At 50.7% G+C, this 21050-nt stretch overlaps 1 protein-coding gene across 1 annotated transcript; it reads left to right on the top strand.

Moving 5' to 3' along the window:
- Positions 1-858: 858 nt before the first annotated feature.
- LAMC2 (laminin subunit gamma 2) lies at positions 859-18473 on the top strand. The gene is made up of 23 exons (XM_026044249.1): positions 859-871; positions 2085-2297; positions 3055-3184; positions 4230-4328; positions 5052-5188; positions 6044-6166; positions 6745-6934; positions 7270-7382; positions 7661-7879; positions 8952-9131; positions 9862-10095; positions 11180-11316; positions 12170-12323; positions 12639-12844; positions 13133-13212; positions 13712-13849; positions 14800-14944; positions 15208-15357; positions 15954-16068; positions 16459-16658; positions 17252-17410; positions 17497-17596; positions 18098-18473. Exons 1-23 carry the CDS (start codon positions 859-861, stop codon positions 18346-18348), a joined length of 3486 nt encoding a protein of 1161 aa, XP_025900034.1. The 3' UTR covers positions 18349-18473.
- The last annotated feature ends 2577 nt before the right edge of the window (positions 18474-21050 follow it).

The following is a 21050-nucleotide window of genomic DNA, read 5'->3' as shown; positions in this document are numbered from 1 at the left end:
GCTTGCTGAATGTGCTCGTCTGGTATGTGTGTTTTAATGGGTGTGGGGGGGTATCTGTCTGTGCACACGTGTGAGCACAGAGTGTTGCATATTTAAGAGATGAGAGCAGAGGACTTCTAGCATGGTCCCAGGGATCACCATAGGAGAGGACAGGGGCCTTTTTTTCCAGAGCTCAGCTGTGCCCCAGGAGTGCTGGGAAGAACAAGGCTTCGTACAGGGGGTTTAACTTGCTGCGCACCTCCATGCTACAGATTTCTGCTCACTCTCAAGTGTCCCTCTGCTCTTGGAGAGGAGCAGAGGGGCTGTGCAGCTCTAGCAATGTGCAAAGGGGTTGGGAGCCTGAATGTCCCAGATGGGTTTGGGGGAGATGGTAGCTTATGAAAAGCACGCAGCTTCTTAGCTGTGGAAGTGCTTCAGGCAAGGAGATGATCACRATGGCCTTTCTTAAGGGCTTTCATCTGCAAAACTGCATTTGAGGAGCTGCATTTGCAGCGCTCCTCAACAATCCAAAGCGCTTGCTGCCCAGTGCCTTGCTGCTCACAAGAGGCTCCTGCGATGCCCCAGAGATGCTGCGGAGCAGGGGACATCTGTCCTCTGTCTCTACAGCCAGCAGCAGAGCTCCCAGAGCCTGTATTGGCCCAGGCTTTGCCCTCTCTGTTCTTTCAACAGACTCACTGTGTTTAAAGGCCTCCAAAACGAGCAGGTAGGAGAAGGGCTTGCAGAGCCAGGCTGCAGCGTGCCCTGGCGCGCGCCCTGCTGTCTCGGCGTGTTTGTCTTTCCCACCATGTGTAAATAGCAAATTCGGACATTGTTCCCAAGTGCCTAGGAGCAACGTGCTGCGCGTGTCCGTGAGGCGCGATGTCCCGGTGTGGTGTGTGTGCCCGTGAGCACGGGGGCACAGCTGGTGTGTCCGCAGTTCAGGGGCCTCCTGGGCACGGGCTYGCAGCTGCGAGAAGGTGGCTGGGCTGGGCTCGGAGTCTGCAAAGGGTTTGTGAAAGTGCAGTAAGTGCTGAGAAAATTGTTCTCGCTTGGCTCCTYGCCAGGCTGCTCCCTGATAAGCCGCTCGGCACAAGGCTACGCAGGGGCCTCTTCTACCTCTCCTCACGTGCGCACAGGGGCCGAGCTCCCCGGGCTGCCCAGGTGGGTCCTGCTTTCTCCGCCCTGGGCTGTGGCTCGGGACAAGGGCGCTGCTGACGAAGGGAGCACTGCTGGGAGCAGCGATTCAGCTCCAGGTGAGATCAGCTCAGCAGGAGCTGGCCYGGCAGTGGGAGCATCCGCCTCGTCCGCGGGGATGTTTCGCAGGCCTGGAATGTGTCGTGCCCAGACCTGATACGGGGCCTGGCGGCCRGGCTGTGCCCGCCACAGCGCCCTTCCCTGCCCAGGGCTCCCGCGCTGCAGCAGCCCCCCTGCCTGGTGGCAGAGCTGCTCGAGGGGCAAAGCTGGCTGAGCTCGTCGAGGGTGGCAGGAAGGGGGCAGGGATTTTGGAGTGCGCCCCGGCAGCCTGCACTGCTTCTCCTCCTTGCTCTTAGCCCTTGCTAATCTGTGCACAGCTGGTTGTAGGTGCTATCCAGCCCTTGCAGGAACATCTCCCGCTGACCACCCGGCTGCATTTCCCAGCTGCATGTAGCATTTGAACAGCTTGTGCTCCGTGTGCCAGCTTTCCTGTTTCTCTTCCATCTGCTCTCTTATTTCAGTCTCATCTTTAAAGTACAGAGCAAACATAAAGTATGCTGAAGACCCGTGCCTACCCTCCTGTTCCTGCTCCTATTTGCCCTGGAAATAWCATGAGCAAAATGGTCTGTGCTTTGGCCAAGCTCTAGCCTCGAYGTTTGGCTTGGAGAAGGTCTCTCTAGGGCAGGCTGGGTGCGGGCTGCAGGGAAGCAGCGCAGCTGACTGGCTGGCAAGCGTGGAGCTGCGCTGGGGCCCGCAGGGGAAGGTGGTGGATACAGGGATGGGATGAGGCGCATTACAGCGGAGCCAGAAGGGGAGGCTTGTGTTGCCTGTGCTTGTTCCCTGGATAACTGGAGGGGTTTGGCTTCTCCGTCAGGTCCTTTTCTGTCTAAATGTTGCCTGTGTTTAAGCAGGGCTCTCATCATCTATCCAGCCCGTCTGCGACTGCAATGGGATGTCCAGGCAGTGCATCTTTGACTGGCACCTTCTGAGGGAGACGGGCAACGGGTACCGCTGCCTCCACTGCCTGGGCAACACGGAGGGCGCCCGCTGCGAGAGGTGCAAGGAGGGCTTCTTCCGCCGGCGGGACGAGCACTGCTGCCTGCCTTGCCACTGCCACCCCCAAGGTAGGGCACCGTGGCGAAGGCGCCGCGCTGGGACAGGGTGCACATACGTTGCAATCCCAGAGCTAGTGCAGACTGTAACTGGGGTTTCAGATGCTCCTGCCCCAAGCTGTTCCTTGTGCCTCCAGTCTGGAAAGCATGGGCTGAGAGCTGCCCTGCGGGGAGTTAGTAGTCCCTCCCTGCTTGTGTCCTTGTCACAAGGCGGGGGGAGTGCTGATGAAGGGAGCTGAGGCTTTCACCTAGCTTCATGAGTCAGATCCATGACTCCCACACTGTGGTGCCTGGCGGGCTGCATGAAGGCTGTTAATTGCATCACTAAATCAAAGGGGTAATTCCCAAGTTGGGTGTCATGCCTCTGGGCATAAAGAAATGCRGAGTGCTGCTGTGCTTGGAGAGATACAGAAAAGCTTAAGACTCCCAAGCTCCGCTCGCTTCTRCTTGTTGTGCTGCCATTTTAAGAGGAAATGATGAGTGGAGTGTATACCCCACTGCAGGGATAAGGGTTGGGATTTGTAGCTCTGAGGTGTTTCCCATGGTTCCTGTGGTGAGACACAACTGCCATAGAGAGAGCTACTTCACAGTCCTCTGAGCTCAGCTTGCTGTGGGGTCTCAGCTCAGCAATGGAAAAAACATCTTTGAATTTCTTACCAATTGCCCCGCGGGCCATGGTGGGCACTGCACTTTCCCCCGTATCCGGAAGGGATCACCCTGGTGGAGGGTAGCCAGGATGGGGTCTTTTGGAATCTCCTTGCCTCCTCAGGTGCCCTGAGCCCACAGTGCGACAGCGACGGCCGATGCAGCTGCAAACCTGGAGTGATGGGCCAGAAGTGTGACCAGTGCCAGAGGGGCTTCCACTCCCTCTCCGAGGCTGGCTGCCAGAGAAACGGGCAGTAAGTGCTGGCGACTTCCATGTGACGCTGCTGCAGCGCGGACAGCTAACGCTCTGGGGCTGAGGTCTCCACACCTCTCCCGGGGCTCTAAGGAGCAGGGCTGTCTGACACTGGCCTGGGCAGAGGCAGCCGATTTTCCAGCTTCCCTTGTCAAATCCACCGATRATGGCGGAACCACATTGCCAGTCTGGGAGTGATCAGGCTGAGGCAGAACTACGAGCACCTTTGCAGCCTGCAGAGCTCCCTGCCACAGGGTATTGTCAAAATAAGAGCTTAACGGCACTCCAAAGCAGTTGTTTTATTGTCTGGATAGCACAACCAGGCAACGAATGTAAAATAAAGTCTGACAGCACATGCCAGGCTGCACAGCGTTGTGGTCACATATATGTACTGTCCTGCTGTCAACATGTGCATATAAAAATTGTGCTCTTGAATGCAGATATTAATTAGGAGTACATTTTGTTTAAATGGAGCTTCTTTTACCTTGAATTGTCTTTAATTCAGCCCCACAGAGCTGTGTTCTCTTTCTCTCACTTCAGCCTACCTTAGCTCTTTCAGAGCCTGACAGCCCTCTGCYCCTGGGTGCTCCTTGCCCCGTGTTGCTGCCGAGTAAAAGGCACAGGGTGACAGCAGGCAAAAGCTGGGTATGAAGCTGTGCTCTGAGGCCTTGTCTTCTCCTGAGCCTGTTGCCCAGGGCAGGGCTGGCTTGGGAGCACAGCCAAGGTTTAATAAGCTCAGCAAAGCTTCAGCCTACACATGTAGGTGGATCTTGCTGAAGAAATGGACAGGGATTGTTGTGAACTGGTGCTGTGGGATGTCCTGGGGCTGTAGCATCAGATGTTTGACACTTTTTCCACCTGGCACCTGTTATTACTGCAAGTATATTAATAGAGGAGATGTCTCAGGCAATTTTTCCCCCTGTAGTGTGGGACTGGTAGCTAGCCATGCCACTGAGGTTCTCTCATGTCTTGTATCCATTGATGTGTGAGGCGTGTCCTGAGCTGAACTGGAAATCACCTAGAGCTTCCTGCTCTCCCTCTTGCAGAAATCTGCAGTGCGAGTGTGACCCAGCCGGGAGCACCGGGGACTGCATCTCAGGTCGCTGTGTCTGCAAGGCAAGCACGACTGGAGAGCGCTGCAACAGGTAGGAAGCCAGTGACTCTGGCTTATACCCCATCTCCCTAACAGTGATTTCTAGCTGGCCCCAAAGTGTTTCATGTGGCTTGTTAGCMCATTCTATTCCCCCAAGGCCCCAGATGCATCTCCCCTGCACATGCTGTACTCCCAACCTCTGCTTTCCAGGGCTGCCAGCACCCCCAAGGTTTTCCTCCCTTCCCACCTCAGCTTTGTCTTTCCTTCCAGTGGCTGCCAKCTCTGGCCATAGGAAGCTTCCCCATGCCTGATGGTGACTCACCACACAGAGGCTCTGGGGCTTGTGGGACTTGCCTGCACTAGGAAGAGACCAAGAAATATTCCCCTAGCTTGCTAGGGAAAGGGGCTTGAAGCTTGAAGGAAGGGACTTGTTTCTGCGTTTTAACTCTAGCATGCCATGTACACACAATGGAAAGCTGCTATTAATCCTTTCCGGGAGCAGAGCTGCATGACATGAAGCAGGCTGGCTCTCTTCTTGGAGAGACAGAGAGAAGGCTCAGCACCCACTGTGGCATCTGCATCTTTCACAGGTAGTCAGTCAGTGGAGAAGAAAGACCCCTCACCACAGCTCAGAGCTACCGCAGTCTGGTAGTAACCTGAAACATGGCAGCAGCTGGGTGCACAGCTGTCTTTAGGTTTGCTGTGTCATTCATAGATGCTGAGCACTGGAGGAAGAGGAGAAAACAAACACTAAACCTAGCAATCTATTCTCCAGGTGCAAGCGAAACTTCTATAACTTGGATGCAAGAAATCCCACAGGATGTTCCCCATGCTTTTGCTATGGGCACTCAGCAACGTGCGTCAGTTCTGAGAATTACAGTGTGTATAACATCACTTCCACCTTCCAGCAAGGTAAATCCCAAGCAGAGCATCCATATAGCCCCTGATTTTGTGCATGGTGGGGTGTTTGCAGTCCCTTCAAATTCCCCTGAGAAAGGGACAGAGAGATTGACAACTCTGATCCAAAAACCTAAGAGAGGCAACCATTTATGTAGTCTCACTACGGAAAATAATCCCTCCACTGCAGCTGGAGGGTGCTCTGCCTCCTGGGGCACTTGACATACTTTTCCTCATTGCATTGTGCGAGTTATTAAAAAAATATTTGGCAAACCCTTCACCTGGTGCTTGAGGCATTCAAATATTCAGCTTTTTCATGCACTTGCCACTGCCTCCTTTCAGATGCACACACTGTGGGGGATGTGGACTGGCAGGTGTGCGCATGCAGGTGGGCTTGCTGTTGCTGGGCTCAGTGAGATCACTTATGAAAGCACAGGCAAAACAGGGCTGAAGGGAGATTTAATCCATTTGTGTGTTTTCTTTGACTTAAAGAACCACCTGTTTAGTAGCCCTGTCAGAGTCCCTGTTCTATGACAGTAGATTTCCTGATCATTAAGCAGAAATAGGCTGCGAGGAGGAGCATGGGCTTGCTGCCTTATGTCTTCTCTGCTTTTTGGCAGGAGAGCCCTGTGCTCATCCTGGGGTATCTAGAATAAGAGACCAGTAGACTGTGAAGACCATAACTGATCATGGTTAGAGGTGACTGTACAACTAGAGAGAAGCAGAAGTGCTACTCTTTCAGTGGGGAAGGGATGGGGGGCAAAAGTTTTCAATGGATGAAGTTTGAGGAAGAAACTGCCCTTGCATTCCTGGCCATGCCCATGCCTGTCTCTGCAGACCACGAGTTGGTTTCTCCTTGTTTGCTTCCAGGTGCTGAAGGCTGGAGAGGTGTTCATGGGAGCGGGGCCCCAGCCCAGCTCCAGTGGTCTCCACGCCATCAGGACGTGTTCGTTGCAGCAAGGACCTCAGAGCCCATATACTTCATGGCACCTGGTAGGAGTGGGTGTACTGGGTGTGTGAAATAAGCGTAATGCAGGGAAACTGGCTTGAGCCCAGATCAGCTTCTTTAGTCATGGTTACCCTGCAAGGTCTTGAGCAGCTCAACTAAAAAGTCACCTAATAAGGTCCAAATAGCTGCYTAGCCTGGCAGTGTTCGTCAGTCCCTTATACCAGCTGGCAGGAAGGACTTGCCCTTTTTGCAGTGGTACTACTGGAGTCTGTAACAGAGACTGTTTTCAAGGGAAAGGTGGGCTCTGGACACACAGCTCTCTCTAGTGGTCAGGGGAAGCTGCTGTGCTCCTGGCTGCTGTCTGGGGTAAAGGAGCTGTGGTTGTGCTTTCTTGGGTTGGGGGGCCCTAGTGTGGAAACAGACCAAAAGGCTTGCCCTGGGGAAGGGYAAGGTGTCTGCATTCCTCTTCTGAAACAGGTGAGCGCAGTGGCAGATGGCACGGGTGGCACTGCCTGTTCCCTTTGCTTGGTTGGTCCCCATTAACTGAGTCCCAGGAGGAGGTCGAGATCTTTAGCTGTTAATCTCTTCTCTCTGATTTCTTGMTTGCTCTCTCCCTTGCTAGCAAAATTCCTTGGGAACCAGCAGCTGAGCTATGGCCAGACCCTCTCCTTTGACTATCGTCTGGATCGAGGGGGCCKTGAACCATCTCCCCATGATGTGGTCCTGGAAGGAGGCGGCCTGAGAGTCACTGCCCCRTTTTTGCCTCATGGGAAGATCCTGCCCTGTGGTGTCAGTGAGACATATACATTCAGGTATAGGCTGAAGCCTTGGAATTTTCCCTCCTAGTTTTTGGGATAGGAAGGAGGGGGATTAAAGTTGCCTAGCGTGAGTTGGCTGCAGTCCATGTACTTCTCTTCCAGAATAGCAAGGTTATGGTGTGAGTGGGGTGGTAGGTGGTCTGAATTGAGACTGGACACATTGCTTGATATCAGTCATGCAGAAATAGAGCTCTGGATCCAGGAGGGAGATGAGAGAGAACAGGCAGAAAATCTCATTTTTGTTTTTTTGAACGTCTTTAAACTTATGAGTTTTCTTGAACTTTTTTTTTTTTTTCTTTTTTCCTGCTTCTGTTTGGTCCCCTGTGCAGGCTGGATGAGCACCCAAGCAGCAAGTGGAGCCCAAGACTGAATTTCTTTGAGTATCACAGGCTGCTGGGAAACCTGACAGCACTCTGGATTCGATCCACATTTGGAGAATACAGTAAGTAGAGAGAGAGCTGTAAGGGGATAGCACAAGGCTTAAGTCTCTTCGTTGATGGCCAGTATCTAATTTTAACTAATATCTAACTTCAGAAGAAAGCTTATAAAAAAGAAAAAATACATATATACAAAACTGGACGATGTTGAATTGTGAAGAGATTAAGACCAAGTTAAATGTGTAACCTGTGGAGATCACAGGTGTGGGGAACTGGCAGACCAAGCTACRAGTGTGGCCTGGAGCTGCTGGTGCTGCAGGTGACCTACTGTCTCTCTCCTCAGGCACAGGCTACATCGATAACGTGACRTTGGTGTCGGCGCAACGCGCGCCCGGCGTCCCTGCTCGCTGGGTGGAGCACTGCGACTGCCCTGCCGGCTACCAGGGGCAGTTCTGTGAGCGCTGCGCTCCCGGCTACAGGAGAGAGGCTTCCAACCCGGGGCCTTTTGGCATCTGTGTGCTGTGCAACTGCCAGGGGGGAGGAATTTGTGATCCAGACACTGGTAAGGAAAGCCATGACCGTATTGTATTAGGGCATATGGGCCTGCAGGACAACTGCTGTGACCAGAGAGCACAGAGTGGAGCATGGGATAGCATAGAGCATAGATATTTGGCTCTGGGAATGTGGGTTGGAATACAGGAAATGTCATGGATAAAACCCCCCAAAACTTAAAGAGCTACTGCCAAAAATATCAAAACAGATGCACTGGATTTTTKTGCTGATTGCAAAGAGAGAAACACTTCCCACTGTTTAATAGCATTATTTTTTTCCTGACCTAAAAATAAGCATTAGGCAAATAATAAGTAGGTAATGTAAGTATTGCAAAAAAGTTGTACTACCTTGCTTTTCAAAATAGCCCACAATATTGCAATCAAGAAAAGAGGAAAAAAAAAGTCAAAATAATGCACTTTTTACTGGTAAAATTGACTTGATTTGGTGACTCTTAGAGGATACCCCACTTCAAAATCTCCCTATGTGGATTCTAAATTTTATCTTTTCAACTTCTTCACTTTGAATCAGAAGTTAAAGTGTTAGCATTTTCCAGGAGATGGCAAGTCTTGGTTTCTCACTGTGTCAGATTTCTCACTTGTTATGCAAGTAATGACCAGGAAGTAAAATTTGCAGCTCCTAAGGAGTTGCGGCAATTATGGAAGTTCTGGCCATTGYTACGAGGAATGCTGTGATCCGTAGGCCTTGTATGATCACAGCCACTATAGCCACATGTCTAAGCAGTCACAGCTCAGCTGTGACGGAGGCTGCTGTCCCCTGTACCTGGCAGAAGAGCAGAGCTGCAGGACACTGCTCCAAGTCCTGTCACAGGAGCAATGAGCTCTCACTGTGTGAAGGGCTGAGCAGTGGAGGAAAGAAGTGGGTCTGGCCTGTGGACAGGCCAGGGAGATGCGGTTCTCCTGCAGAGCCACGGGCACCTGTGATGCCTTGGGTGGCAGGAGGCTGCCAGTGAGGGAGCACAAGGAGGGCTCTAGTATGCATGGSAGTTGTGGAAGGTGTCCTGCTGAGCAGCAAAAGTGGCAAGAGCAAACTGGCTGTCACAAGCTCTTCTCTTCCTCCCTCAGGTGAATGTTACTCTGGAGATGAACATGTGAGCAACAGTATCAGCTGCCCATTTGGCTACTACAGAGACCCAAAGTATCCTCACAGCTGTAGGCGGTGCCCATGCGAAAATGGCCAAAGCTGCTCTGTGACACCAGGGAGAGAAGAAATTGTCTGTGATCACTGCCCTCCTGGAGCCACTGGTAAAGTCCTCATTTAGTTTATTTCAAAACAGCCTTTCTCCAGAGCCTGGTAGTGCTGGGAAGGGGCAGGATGAAAGATGATGATGTTGCTTCATCTGGTCCTCAGAGCAGGGCTGAGCTTTGCTCTGCCTCAGGATGAGATACAGTGTGGTCCACAATCACTGCGTGCCAGGCAGGTCATTGAGTCTTCTCAGCCTGGCTTCTCTGTTGGGTCTTGAGTAGCATTTGGTTCATGTCTCAGTGTTTCAAGCCCCAGGATCATCCTGTGTAAACATGCATGCCCTGAAGAAGTTCTACTGTAAACAATGAGAAGGGAATTGGTGGGAAGAGGAGGAAGGAGAGGGGAAAAATAGACACACAAAATATAGGGAGTGACTTCCTCATTACACTCACCTTTCCAGAGTCTGCRAAGTGCTTTTTGTATCAGACCTGGCAGCCTGCGAACAGCTCTGCTGAAATTCTGTTCCCCAGCCCTCGTTCCCTTCTCTCCCTCAGAGGCAAGAGGCAAGGAGCCCCTGGGAGAGGCCACTTCCCTGGATCCTGGAAGTTGTGGGTCTGCCCTTTGCTGCACAGGAAGAGCAGGTGTCTCTCAGAGAGTAAAAGTGTCTCCAGACAGCCAGGATCCTGTGTGGATCGTGGCAGATGCCTGTGCATCTTCACTGGCAGAGGGGATTRTTTGGCTTTTTGGCCTCACTGTAGAGCATGATCAGCTTTGTCTCTCCTTTCTCAGGTGCCAACTGTGAGTACTGTGCTGATGGCTATTTTGGAGACCCCTCGGCTTCCAGGCCGTGCCAGCCTTGCCAGTGCAACAACAATGTTGAGCCCAATGCCGTGGGCAACTGCAACCGCCAGACCGGCGAGTGTCTGAAGTGCATCTACAACACGGCCGGCTTCTCCTGCGACCGCTGCAAGGACGGCTTCTTTGGGAACCCCTTGGCTCTCAACCCTGCAGACAAGTGCAGAGGTACAAATGCCCTGCGGAGCTGGCGTGTGGGGTTAGGGAGTACGTTATGAGGGCCTGTACTGCCTGCAGGAGGTTTCTTCCCACCAGCCAAAGCTGTGTGGCCCAGTGCAGGGCTCCTGAGGCTCAGCAAAACATGAGAAACTTAAAGCAGCTTCCTAGGTCCCACTCTCGCCGTATATGAACAAGCCTGTGCCAGAGGAGGTGCTTGTGTGACTAAAGGCACCAGGGATGGGCGGGAAACCCTTGCTGGCACGCAAAGCGTTGACTGCAAATGGCCTATATGTTGCACTTTAGCCCGCGGCTCTTCTTGTTTGCTCTGTGCTTCGAGCAAAGACTTGGGCCCTCTGCAGAGGTACCMACCGGTGTTTGTTCTTGGAGCACTTACCAGAGTGGGGCCAAGGGCTGTGAATGCCTCCAGTGTTTCCCAAGTCAGCTAATGCTCCTGCTAAACTCCAGCAGTAGAAAGGAGCTGTGCCCTCCTGAGGGGAGGAAGATTAAGTAGGATTTGAGTGCTATGTGTACGTCAGCCTTGCAATTGCCTAGGGAGGGTGGCTGCTACAAAAGCTGCTGGTGATGATGGAAAGTAGAAATCAAAGGCAGGAACCATAGCATAGGAAAGAGACTCTTACATAGGGGCTCCTGGGCTGAAAACTGGCTCTGAGAAGCAGTCACAGGATTTAAATGATGACAATCTCAGCTTATCGAAGCACAGCACCTACAGCAAGGCTGTGCCCTTGCCATAATAACCTTGCATGTTGTTGGTTCCAGCCAGAGGCAGAAGCAGTTTAACGTGCCCATAGCAGCTCTGTTAGCTTCTCTCAGGGCATCCTGCTAAGACACTGGGCAGGCTAACACCTCTTCTGAAAGCAAATAGTCAAAAGGTTTGGAGGAGAGAAACACGGAAGGGGSCAGAGGTGACAGCAGCACTTTCAGAGGTGGATGTAGGACTGGAGAGGTGGATAAAAGGTGGGKAAACAAAGCTAGAAATCAGGGGAGRGTGATGGGTGAACAGATGGGCCAGGACTAAAGAGGAGAAAGGTTTCTCTGAGTCTGTGTTGCCTTCAGCCTGCTCTTGTCCTTGCAGCCTGCAATTGCAATTCTGTTGGTGCTGAGCCCCTGAAGTGCCAAAGCGACGGGAGCTGCATCTGCAAGCCTGGCTTTGACGGCCCCAACTGYGAACACACCGAGTGTCCAGCCTGCTACAGCCAGGTGAAAACACAGGTAAGTCCGTGTTTGTCAGCCTCAGCATTTGTACTACAAAATCCAGTTCTCTCTATCAAGAGAGCAAACCTAGAAGTTTCAGAGAGATTATAAGAGGAACCCAGCAAATTCTTCCTTTCAGAAATGGGAAAGGCCCCTCGGAGAGCCCCGACAAGACCTGCCATGTTGCTTGCAAACAGCATGGGGCAGTTGTGGGCTCTGTGTAGCTGTTGTTTTCCTGTCAGCTCTGCTTTGGACAGAGATCTTTCAGTCAGAGAGACGGTCAGCGTTTGAACTTGGCACTGGACTAGTAGGCAGGAGGGGAGTTCCTTCCTTCTCCTTTTCTGGATTTTGCTCTGCCTTCCTCCAAAGCACAATGTGGAAATTTATTAAGAAGCGTTCAGCTTGGTTCTGTTAGAGCTAAATCTTTCTTGCTGTAAACTGAAAATTTAAGCACTGCAGTCACAGCCAGCCCAGATCCACAGAGCCCAGAAATGGTTGCTCTCTGTTGCCTGGTATCTGATGCTGTGGTCCTGCCAGCTCCAATTGGTAGCCTTGATCGTGACTGTGAGCAACAAAGGAGTGATGGAGCAAAAAGGGGAGCAGGAACATGGTTACTTTGTAGTATCTTGTCCCTGAGGAAGTGAACACTGAGGCTGTGTGTGGAGCTTGTGTTTGTGTCATTGATTCAGCTGTCAGAACAAGGCCCTTCTAGGACTGCTTGCCCAATGTGTCCCATTGCAAGGCCTATTCGCCGTAATACAAGGCCTCACTCTATTCTCCATCTCCTGTCCCTTGCTAGAGTAGAGATCTGGCCATTATGTCCTGGATTCAGTGTTTTGCTCACTGATGGTTTCATCTGCTTTGCTCACAGGTGGACCTGTACTTGCAGCAGCTGCAGGAGCTGGAGCTGCTTTTCTCAGAGGTGCAGGCTGGTGGTGGGGTTGGGAGTGAGGAGCTGGAGGGGAAGATGCAGCTGGCTGAGGAGATGCTGCGAGGGATCCTCAGGGAAGCCTTGAGCCTGCAAGGTACCACCACACTGCTCTCCTTGGATGGGGCTAACGGAGCTGGAGGGAAAACAGGCAATTGCTTGGGATGCTTCAGTAGGAAGAATGGAAGAGATTAATCTCCTGAGAGACATATTCAAAGAGGAGACCTACTGGGGCACTTGTGTGTCCTTCCTTAAGCACATGCATAGCAAGGGTCTGATGAGCACGTGTGTGTTCATGTGGCAGGGAGAATCTGTCACATGGGAGCAGGTTTTGCTTCAGTCAGTTATCTGTGCCTTCTGCCAAGAAAAGGCTTTTTATCCAACCACTGCCTTTCTTTCACCCTCCTCCCAGCCTCTGACAAATCTCTGGAAAGTCGTGTGTCCAGATTGAAGGGACAAGAGTCCAGTTACCAGAGCCGCCTGGATGACATCAGGGCAACAGTGGAGAGACTGAGGTTTCTTGGGAACCAGTATGAGAAGCAGGTGCAGGACACACGGCAGCTGCTGCAGAGAGCTAGGTTGGACCTGGACCGAAGTGGAGACACTCTAAGTAGAGTGGTAAGAGCATCCTTATGTGGTACTCTTTGAGTCCAGCCTAGCCAGGGGAGGTGTCAAGAGTTTAACATATTTCAGTTATAACATTTGTTTGGAAGCAGGAGTAATTCTGGTGAATGTTACTGACCCCTTGCTGTAGGGCTGGGAACTTCTGCTATTTATAAGGGGTTACTGCCTCCTCAAGCACCTTTACAGGTTTAGCATGGTCCAGTTGCTATTTTTTTCCTCATTGCTAAACCAGAAGTGTGGATTCACACCTGAGGAGTCACACATCTCATCCTCTCTCCTCAGACTATTCCAGTTTCAGACTTTCCTGGAAGCTCAAATAAGTTCCTGCTCCTGGCCCAGGAGGCTCTGAGACTAGCCAACAGGTGAGTTGGTCCTTGTATTGGMCAAACCAAGATAAAAGGCCAAGGCAACTAGGACCCTTCTGGGCACCCTGACGTACCCAGTCCTGGTTTTAGGGGCCTTACCTAGTCCTAAGGCTGCAGCACCCAGGAATTCTGTGCCAATCCTAGTGCAGGGCAATATGCATCTGCTGGATTGCTTTTGCTGACTTAAAAACTATTCCCCATTTTCTTTAAGAGCGCTATTGAGTGGCATATTTTGGAAGCACCTTTCTGGCCAGAGTTGGGCCTATGGGCATCCAGTTGGAACAGACTATTTCTTCCACTGGAGCTCCTCTACCCTTGAGAAATGCAGGAATGACGGGCAAAGTGCGTGACTGTAGATGTGGGTCCCATTCTCAAACATGCTGCATTTCCTGGGAAGATCTGTTYCAGCCTTGCTGAATAAAATGGCAGGGGAGCTTTGTGGAAGAAACTCAGGTGGCTGTGGGAAGCTTTATTACAAGTATTTGTTGCTTTCCAGCCACATGCAAGCAGCCAACACGATTGAGCAAGCAGCAAAGGCGGCGCAGGATGACTCGCAGCAGGCGCTGGAGCTGCTGCGCTCAGCTGTGAACGGAGGGGCAATCATGTCGAGCTCCCTGCAAGGGCTGCTCAGGAAGTAAGTTCACAGTGTCCTCACATGTGTGTCTCGCGGGGAGAGGAGGAGGGTGTGGGGGTGAGGAGAGGGGTAGTGAAGCAGCCATGCCCTGTTTCACACCTCCCCAGTTAGGTATTAGAAAAATGCCTGGGAAACAGGACACCGAGATAGGAAGGGACTGCTTGGTTTGCCTGCACGCTCCAGCAGCCAAGATTTAATGTAAGCAGCTCTGCAGAACATCTGCTTCTCACCCCGCAGACCGCAGTGGCCCCTGTTGACCTCCTCACAGCTGTAGGAAGCAGTAAATCACCATATGTGTGTGAAGAGGCTGAGCAGGCTCCTGGGAGGTGACTTGTAGGCACAGAGCAGGCTGACAGGGCTAGCACAGCTCTGTTGCAGATCTGCACTGGGTTATCCCTAGGATAGTCTTGGCCCGTTAGCCTGRTGGCAGCACCTGAGCTGGGCAGAAGAGGGAGAATGGGTGTAAGCTCTCTGGGAAGGACTGATGGCTTTGTCCTCTACCTGTCCAGAGCCCACCATATGCTGGGCCTTTGTGGCACTAGTGTGGTGCTCTGTATGAAGTTGAGGACCTGAATGGTACAAAGAAAACAAAAATTACAGCAGTTCAGTAGAGATTAGCAAAGCTGCTGCAAGGCCCGAGTGCTCAGTTTTACAATCCTGCCCTGCAGAAAGGTTGAGAAAGCAGCCGCTTTGAAGTCTGATRTGTTAGCAAAACAAATCACAGGTGATGTGAAAATTGGTGAGGTGGGCACTGGTCTGAGAAACCTTTTGTTTCTGAAGTATGAGCACCTCTTGACTGAGGGGTTGGAGAAGTAGGGCACTTTTTCCTGTCTGTTTGGCCTTGGAGAAAGCTCAGGAAACCCTCATGTGCTCATCAAATGAGTAAATGCAAGGAGATTGTTAGTGCTGTGGAAAGAACTAGATTTGAGTGTAACCCTCTGTCTCTGCAGATACGAGGAGGTGAAATTGCTGGTGGGAGGCCTGGAGGCTGAAGCCGACAAAACAGCCTCCGAGGCAGACAAGGTTTATCAGAGCAGCTTGACACTCCTCACCTCTCTGTCCCGCCTGCTCAAGACTGACACTGGATCCTTTGAGGTGAGAACTTGTGTCTATGCAAGTGGGACTGAAACCACCTTTGATTCTCTCCCAGACTGCCTCTGGCCCCTCTACCTTACATCCACTTGCCAGAATAAAGTAGTTCAGCCCTTTCCAGCACTCCCTGCCTTTGTACTGCTTGGAGAGGCACTGGTCACTTGTGTTCTCAACCTTTGCCCTTTCAGCTCACTGTGGTGTAGGTATCACGTACAAAGAGAGAGATGTTGGACCTCCCAGACAATGATCATATCTTTGCATTTCAGGGGGAGGCGACCCGGCTGAAGCAAGAAGCAGACACTCTCMTGAGGATGGTGGACACATATATGGCAGAATATAGGCAACTGCAAAGCCGTACAGGCCACTGGGAGGAAGAAATCAAGCAGCTGTTGCAGAGAGGAGAAAGCGAGAGAGCGGTAAGACACTGATGTGTTGCTGCAACTCCTTCCTGTACTGTAGTCTGCAACTGGAGCAATCATTATCTTGGGCCACAGATGAATAAGTCATCTCAGAGAGTAGTTGGTATGTGCTGTTCCCAACTGTTCCTCAAAGGGGACGCAGCTCRCTTGCGGTGCTGCAGGATGGCACCTTTCCTCAGCGCTGCAGCCAGTTTGGGTTGGTCTCATTCTCTTCTGGCTCCACTGGAGCCAGTTGCAGATGTCCACAGGTGCTCAGAGGTGTGTGTGCAGGTTCTCACTAACATGCTCTCTCTGTGAGAGGCAGGTTAAAGACCTGTTCCAGTAAAGGTTTGAGCTAAGGTGACTCTTGATGTCTGAAGTTGGCTGAGACGTGCACAAAAGCATGTGCTGACAGACCAGGGGCTCTTGTAATTTTGAGTGGAGCACAAAAGCAGGGTTTGGGAACAGACTGGACAGCAGTCTGCTTGCACAGAATGGCTTTTTACACACTACRTGGCTGTCACAGTCCCCATGACTGCTTGAGGACTGCTCTGGTGTTCATGAGCTGCAAGATTCATCTGCTCTTTCTTTCCATCCCCTCTGGCCTATCACAGACACTGACTCAGCTGCTGTCCCGAGCCAACGTCGCCAGGAGCACAGCCCAGGCAGCTGTGAGTGCGGGCAACGCCACCTTTTATGAAGTTGAACAGATTCTGAAGAACCTTAGAGGTGATTTTCTTGGTTCTGATCTGCTGCCTATGTCAAAGTTTTATGTTAAAACTAAGCTCACTCAACAGGCTACAAATTGCCTTTTTCAGAGTGATGCTGAAGTGCCAGGGTAGTGGGCAGCACTTGCTTTGAATTCTCTCTCTGTTCAGGAAGACTTCCAAAGGGCTCATTCCAACAGCTCCTATGAGAAGGAGCAACACCTGTAGGAATTTCTCTGTCAGTTGTCCATCTCCCCATTTCTTTCCTGTGTTGCCCCATGATAGCTGGACTTTCACRTGGGAGGGAGAGTAGATGTATCTAACCCAAGCCCTGACTGAGGAAAATTTTTCCCTGCTGTGTGGTATCTTACAAAGCTTACAAATGCTTTGTTTTTGCATGCATTTCTTTCAGGGTTCAACGTGCAAGCAGATGACAAGAGAAGGGAAGCTGAAGATGCTATGAGGAGGCTGCCAATTATCAGCAGCATGGTTGCTAGTGCCAAGGAGAAGACTGACCGAGCTGAGGCAGTCCTGGGCGATGCTGCTTCTGAATCAAGGACAGCCAGCAGCACTGCAGCAGAAGCAAAGGAGATCACCAGCGGGATTCAGCAGGTAAGGACAGGCCCTGGTGCTGCTGCTGGCAGAAAAGGGTTTGAAAGAAAACTCACAGGAAGAGAGGGCACAGCTGGAGACTCCAGGGGCTGTGGGGGGGTTCTGGTTTCTTGACTTGTTGTTGAATTTGTAATAGATCCTGCAGAGATTCCTGAGTTACCTGTAAATCAGTTAACTTTTGCCACAGGAGCACAGGGATCTCTGCAGGCAAAATTGTCCCTTAGGAATCTCTGTGGCATCTCACTGCCGTTGTCTCTGTTATGCAGGAGAAGGTTACATTAGGGCCTCTGCCTGATACTTCCACAGTTGGAGTACGTGAGGTAACTGGCAGGTTTATGAGGGTCCAGCTCCCAAAGTGAGTGTTAGAATTCTGCAAGGGCTCGCTGGAGAAGTGGCTGTGCTCAGAGACAATTCTCAACACTAGCAGCAGGGGGAAGCACGTGAAGGACAAGAGCAAGTCTGGGATATTCTGATTTCCAGGGGACTGTCAAAGGAGCCTGGTGCTGGTGTTCACCAGCTTTGTGCCCCAGTGCACCCAGCCTTGATTTCAGCAATGTTAATGTTCAGCTCTGAGAATRTGTTGCCTTCCCTAGGAGATTGCCCAGTTGAAGGTGGAAGCCAACAGGACGGCTGATGGAGTCCTAGCCCTGGAGAAGGCAGTGGCCACCTTGCTGCGTGAGGCTAAGGAAGTGGATGGTGAATTTGAAAGGAAAGTGTCAGAGATTGAAGCAGATGCCACTGTGATACAGGAGGTGAGTCTCCGTCTCCTACTCCCGACCTTTCTCTGTTAACTTTTGGGCAACACCTCACCTTACAGCTGCCACCCTGCTTTTTCYAGACAGCTCAAGAGGCTCAGAATGCCCATGCCAAGGCTGGTGAGGCTGGGGTGGCTGTGCAGGAGACACTGAGTGCCCTGGAAGAGCTGCTGCGACTGATGGGTGAGTTTTGCTACACTGCCATAGCTGAAGCTGGGCCACCATTGGGCTCTAGACAGGGGCCTCTGAGATATCCTTTTTGCTTTGGTGTGAGATGTGCAGGGAGTCCTGCACCCCCCTTTTAGGCAGAGAGGATTCTCTACCTTGCCTCTCTCAGAGGATTAAGCTCCAGTTCTGGAAGTATCAGGGTCTTAACTACAAGCCAATCCTTTTTTTTTTTTTTTTTTTTCTCTTTTTTGACTGACTAGGCCTTATGGCAAGAGGTTGATGCTGAAAGCATGTTCATGTTGAGTCTCTCCTACCTGCCCCATTGGCCTGGTGAAACTTCATAGTTTAGAGTCAATTCCACTCCTCAGAAATGCTGTGTCTTGTTACAAAGGCAGTCAGATATCTTTCACAAGCCAAGCAGGCAAATCCCAAGTATTTTGCAGGGAGCTCAAGTATTTAGAAAATTCTAATTCTCATCCATGGTTCCCTCTTGCTTGTTTTCCTCCTGTGCAACAGACCACCCTGATGCCATGGATGACAAAGACCTGAACCTCCTTGAACTGACTCTTAAWAAAGCAAAGGTCAAGAGGAACCAGTTGAAGGAACAGATGTTGTGGCTGGAGCAAACAGCCACACAGCAGAAGCTCCGTGTACAAACACTGGAGAGAAGCATTGAGGATGTCCTGGCAGACATTAAGAACCTGGAGGATATTCAGAGAAGCCTTCCTCCTGGCTGTTACAATACAAAAGCCATCGAACTACCTTGAGTGAGCTCTGGAAAGACTGCAGCACATGTCAGGCTGAAGACAGGAGATCCTGGCCCGGTCGCTCTCCCCACACCTGGCAGGACCAGCTGCATTTCATTCTGTTGAATTTAACCTTGCACTTGAGTTCAACATGACAGCCGAAGTTCATGTCCTCACACTGGTCCCTGAGAGAGTCCCTGATTTTCATAACTGTCCGTCCCTTGGTCACAGGAGGAAGGACGTGCCTAATTGCGTAAAGGTGCTACTGACTGAAGAATAACCAACCCATTCCTACAACAGCTCCTCCAAGACAAAGATGGGGGCTGCTTGGAGCCAATCTTGGTAGTTTGCAGACTCGCCACACCCTATGAATCTCCTCTCTCTGGCCTAGAACAGAATTTGAGTCTGAGAGTCCTCAGTCTTTTTCTTCACTGTTCGTAGTTGCATGACATATTCTTCCTCATGTTCTCCTACAGGGTCTTCCTTGTCTTTTGTAACTCAGTAGGGAATGAGCAGAGTGTGGAGTGGGAATTCAGGTAAGTTTAGAGCAATGGAGCTAGTGATAATTCATGTGGTTTTCCAGCAGKTCCAGTCCTGACCTCAGTGCCAGTGACGCTGGAGCAGTTTTTGTTGTGGCTTAGACTAGTCAGCATCAGATGCCACTGTGACCCTTTTCAAAGAGCTGCAGGTCTTCCACAGTGCTTCTTTGTAAGGTAGTTAGCAGTTTGCTTGAGGAAAAAGATGATGCTGGGATGGTTTTGAGCTCAGGATGTTATTCTAGATGGAGAAAAGAGAGGGATCTGATGCTGTCAAGTTACTGGAGGGATAGAGAACTGCTGGAGTTCCTCAAATGGAAAGTTGTTCATGCTTTACTCTGCAAGAAAGGGCACCCCTCTTCTTTCTCGTGCATTTCTTTCTAAGCACTTTGGCTGGCAGCCCTTGAAGGATGGCTTTCTTGTCAAAGCTACTTTTTTTCTGCCATAGTAAGTCTCCAACTTAGTCTCCTTTTACACACACACACCTTGTGGACACAAGCATAACCCTTCCTTCCCAGGTCAGTTTGGTACCATGCAGCCTCCTGGCTGTCCCTGAGCCCATGCAAAGCAAGTACCTTTCTCTTCCATATGAGCACCAGAGATTCAGTAGCACTTTTGTGGCAAGAGCAGGGGCTTTTTTGCAGGAATCACAGCCAAAAGTGCTGGTGTTTGAGAGTTTGTGCCCAGACTGGTGGATTGCCAGCAACCTAATTTGATGTGTTTAAAAAAACACTTGAAAAATGCCTTAAATATGTCTCCACCTGTGTTTGATGCTGTCCATTCCATTCCATCCCATCCCTCAGGTGTGGTGTTGAATGTTTCACAGAGAAGACTCTAGTGCCAAAGTAACTGTATGCAGACTTTTGTTGTAGGAGTTTTTCTTCTGTAAATCTCCCCTGATGAGAGCTTGGAGGAACGATGACATTTCCTTCACCTCTGTTTTCTTGTGGGTTCGGCTTCGTTTTGACACCGTTTCCAGCTTCTTTTTGACACCACTTCAGGGAGCAGAGCCTGGGGGTAGCAGCTGCTGAGGCTGAACTGTGCTGAAGAGCCCTGTCCTGAGTGCTGATGAAAGAGGACTGGACTAAAAGAGGACTCTGATACTAAAGGAGGAGGGTGCTTTGTGGGAATGAACTTACCCCTTGTTATCTCTGGTTCTCTGACAAAGCAGTGCCAATGCTTTTGTTGTATATATTGAATAATTGCCAGTGTCATGCTTTTATTTAAGTGGTATATATATTGGCCTTTGGCATGTTTTCCTACTGTCATTGTGCAGTATGGGATAGGTACTGTGGATGTGACTTAATTTTCCCTAGAGTTGTTTTTTTTTCAAGGGGAGGAAGTCAATAAATAATTATTTTTTGACTGGATCTTGCTTACAATTTTCACTACCTGGTGCGTTTTGGAGTGGTCTGGAGGGAAGCAGAATGAGACTAGAAAGGCAGCATGCGGCCATCAGTTATTCCAGCAGTACATTCCAGTTCATCCTGTGTGTGCTGACTCTCAACCTTGGCACTGTTTGGAAATGCTGCACACATTAAGGGATCTGTCTGTGGAGATCTGAGGTTAAATGAACCCTCCAGGGAATTGATTGTGTCCCACATTTCAATGTCCACATGACAGACCTCAGGCTCTTGTGGGGTGGACAGACTGCCAGTGGAGCATGAGAACCAGACACATCTCCTCGGTATCTCTGCCCTGCTCTCATCTGGAAACTTTTGCTATTCATGATAAGAAGCACTCTTAACTTTCTTCTTCCTCAGGTAAGAGCAGCAAGGTGTTCTGCCAGGCTTTTTGTAGCAGACAAGACTTTGATGCCAGGAAGAGCCAGTTTGATGTGAGTGCAAAGCGCTGAGAGTAGCTCAGAGTTGCATATCCTGAGGAGGCTGTGCGCTCTCCCTCCTGGAAACAGCTGTAAAATGAGTGAAGGGGGTTGTCCTCATCCTGCCCACTGGAAGAGAGGAACAGGGAGCCTTCCCTGCCTGACAAAGCAGCAGCAGCAAAAGACAATGTCAGTAACATCTTTTGTTTGTTTGTTTATTACATAATTTAAACATTTTGCTGATAATTTTTTTTGTCAATGACGATTTTTTTTATACAGCAACAGAAGAGAAAAAARAAATAGGCTCCAAAACCTTTCACAAAAGTGGAATCAGTGACATGACTTCTACCCTTTTCCCTCCCCCA

The sequence above is a fragment of the Nothoprocta perdicaria genome, unplaced genomic scaffold, assembly GCF_003342845.1.
Source record: "Nothoprocta perdicaria isolate Ctin4 unplaced genomic scaffold, notPer1 scaffold_355, whole genome shotgun sequence".
Lineage (NCBI taxonomy): Eukaryota > Metazoa > Chordata > Aves > Tinamiformes > Tinamidae > Nothoprocta > Nothoprocta perdicaria.
Note: the sequence above shows the minus strand (reverse complement) of the source record. Positions and strands in the feature narration are given on the sequence as shown.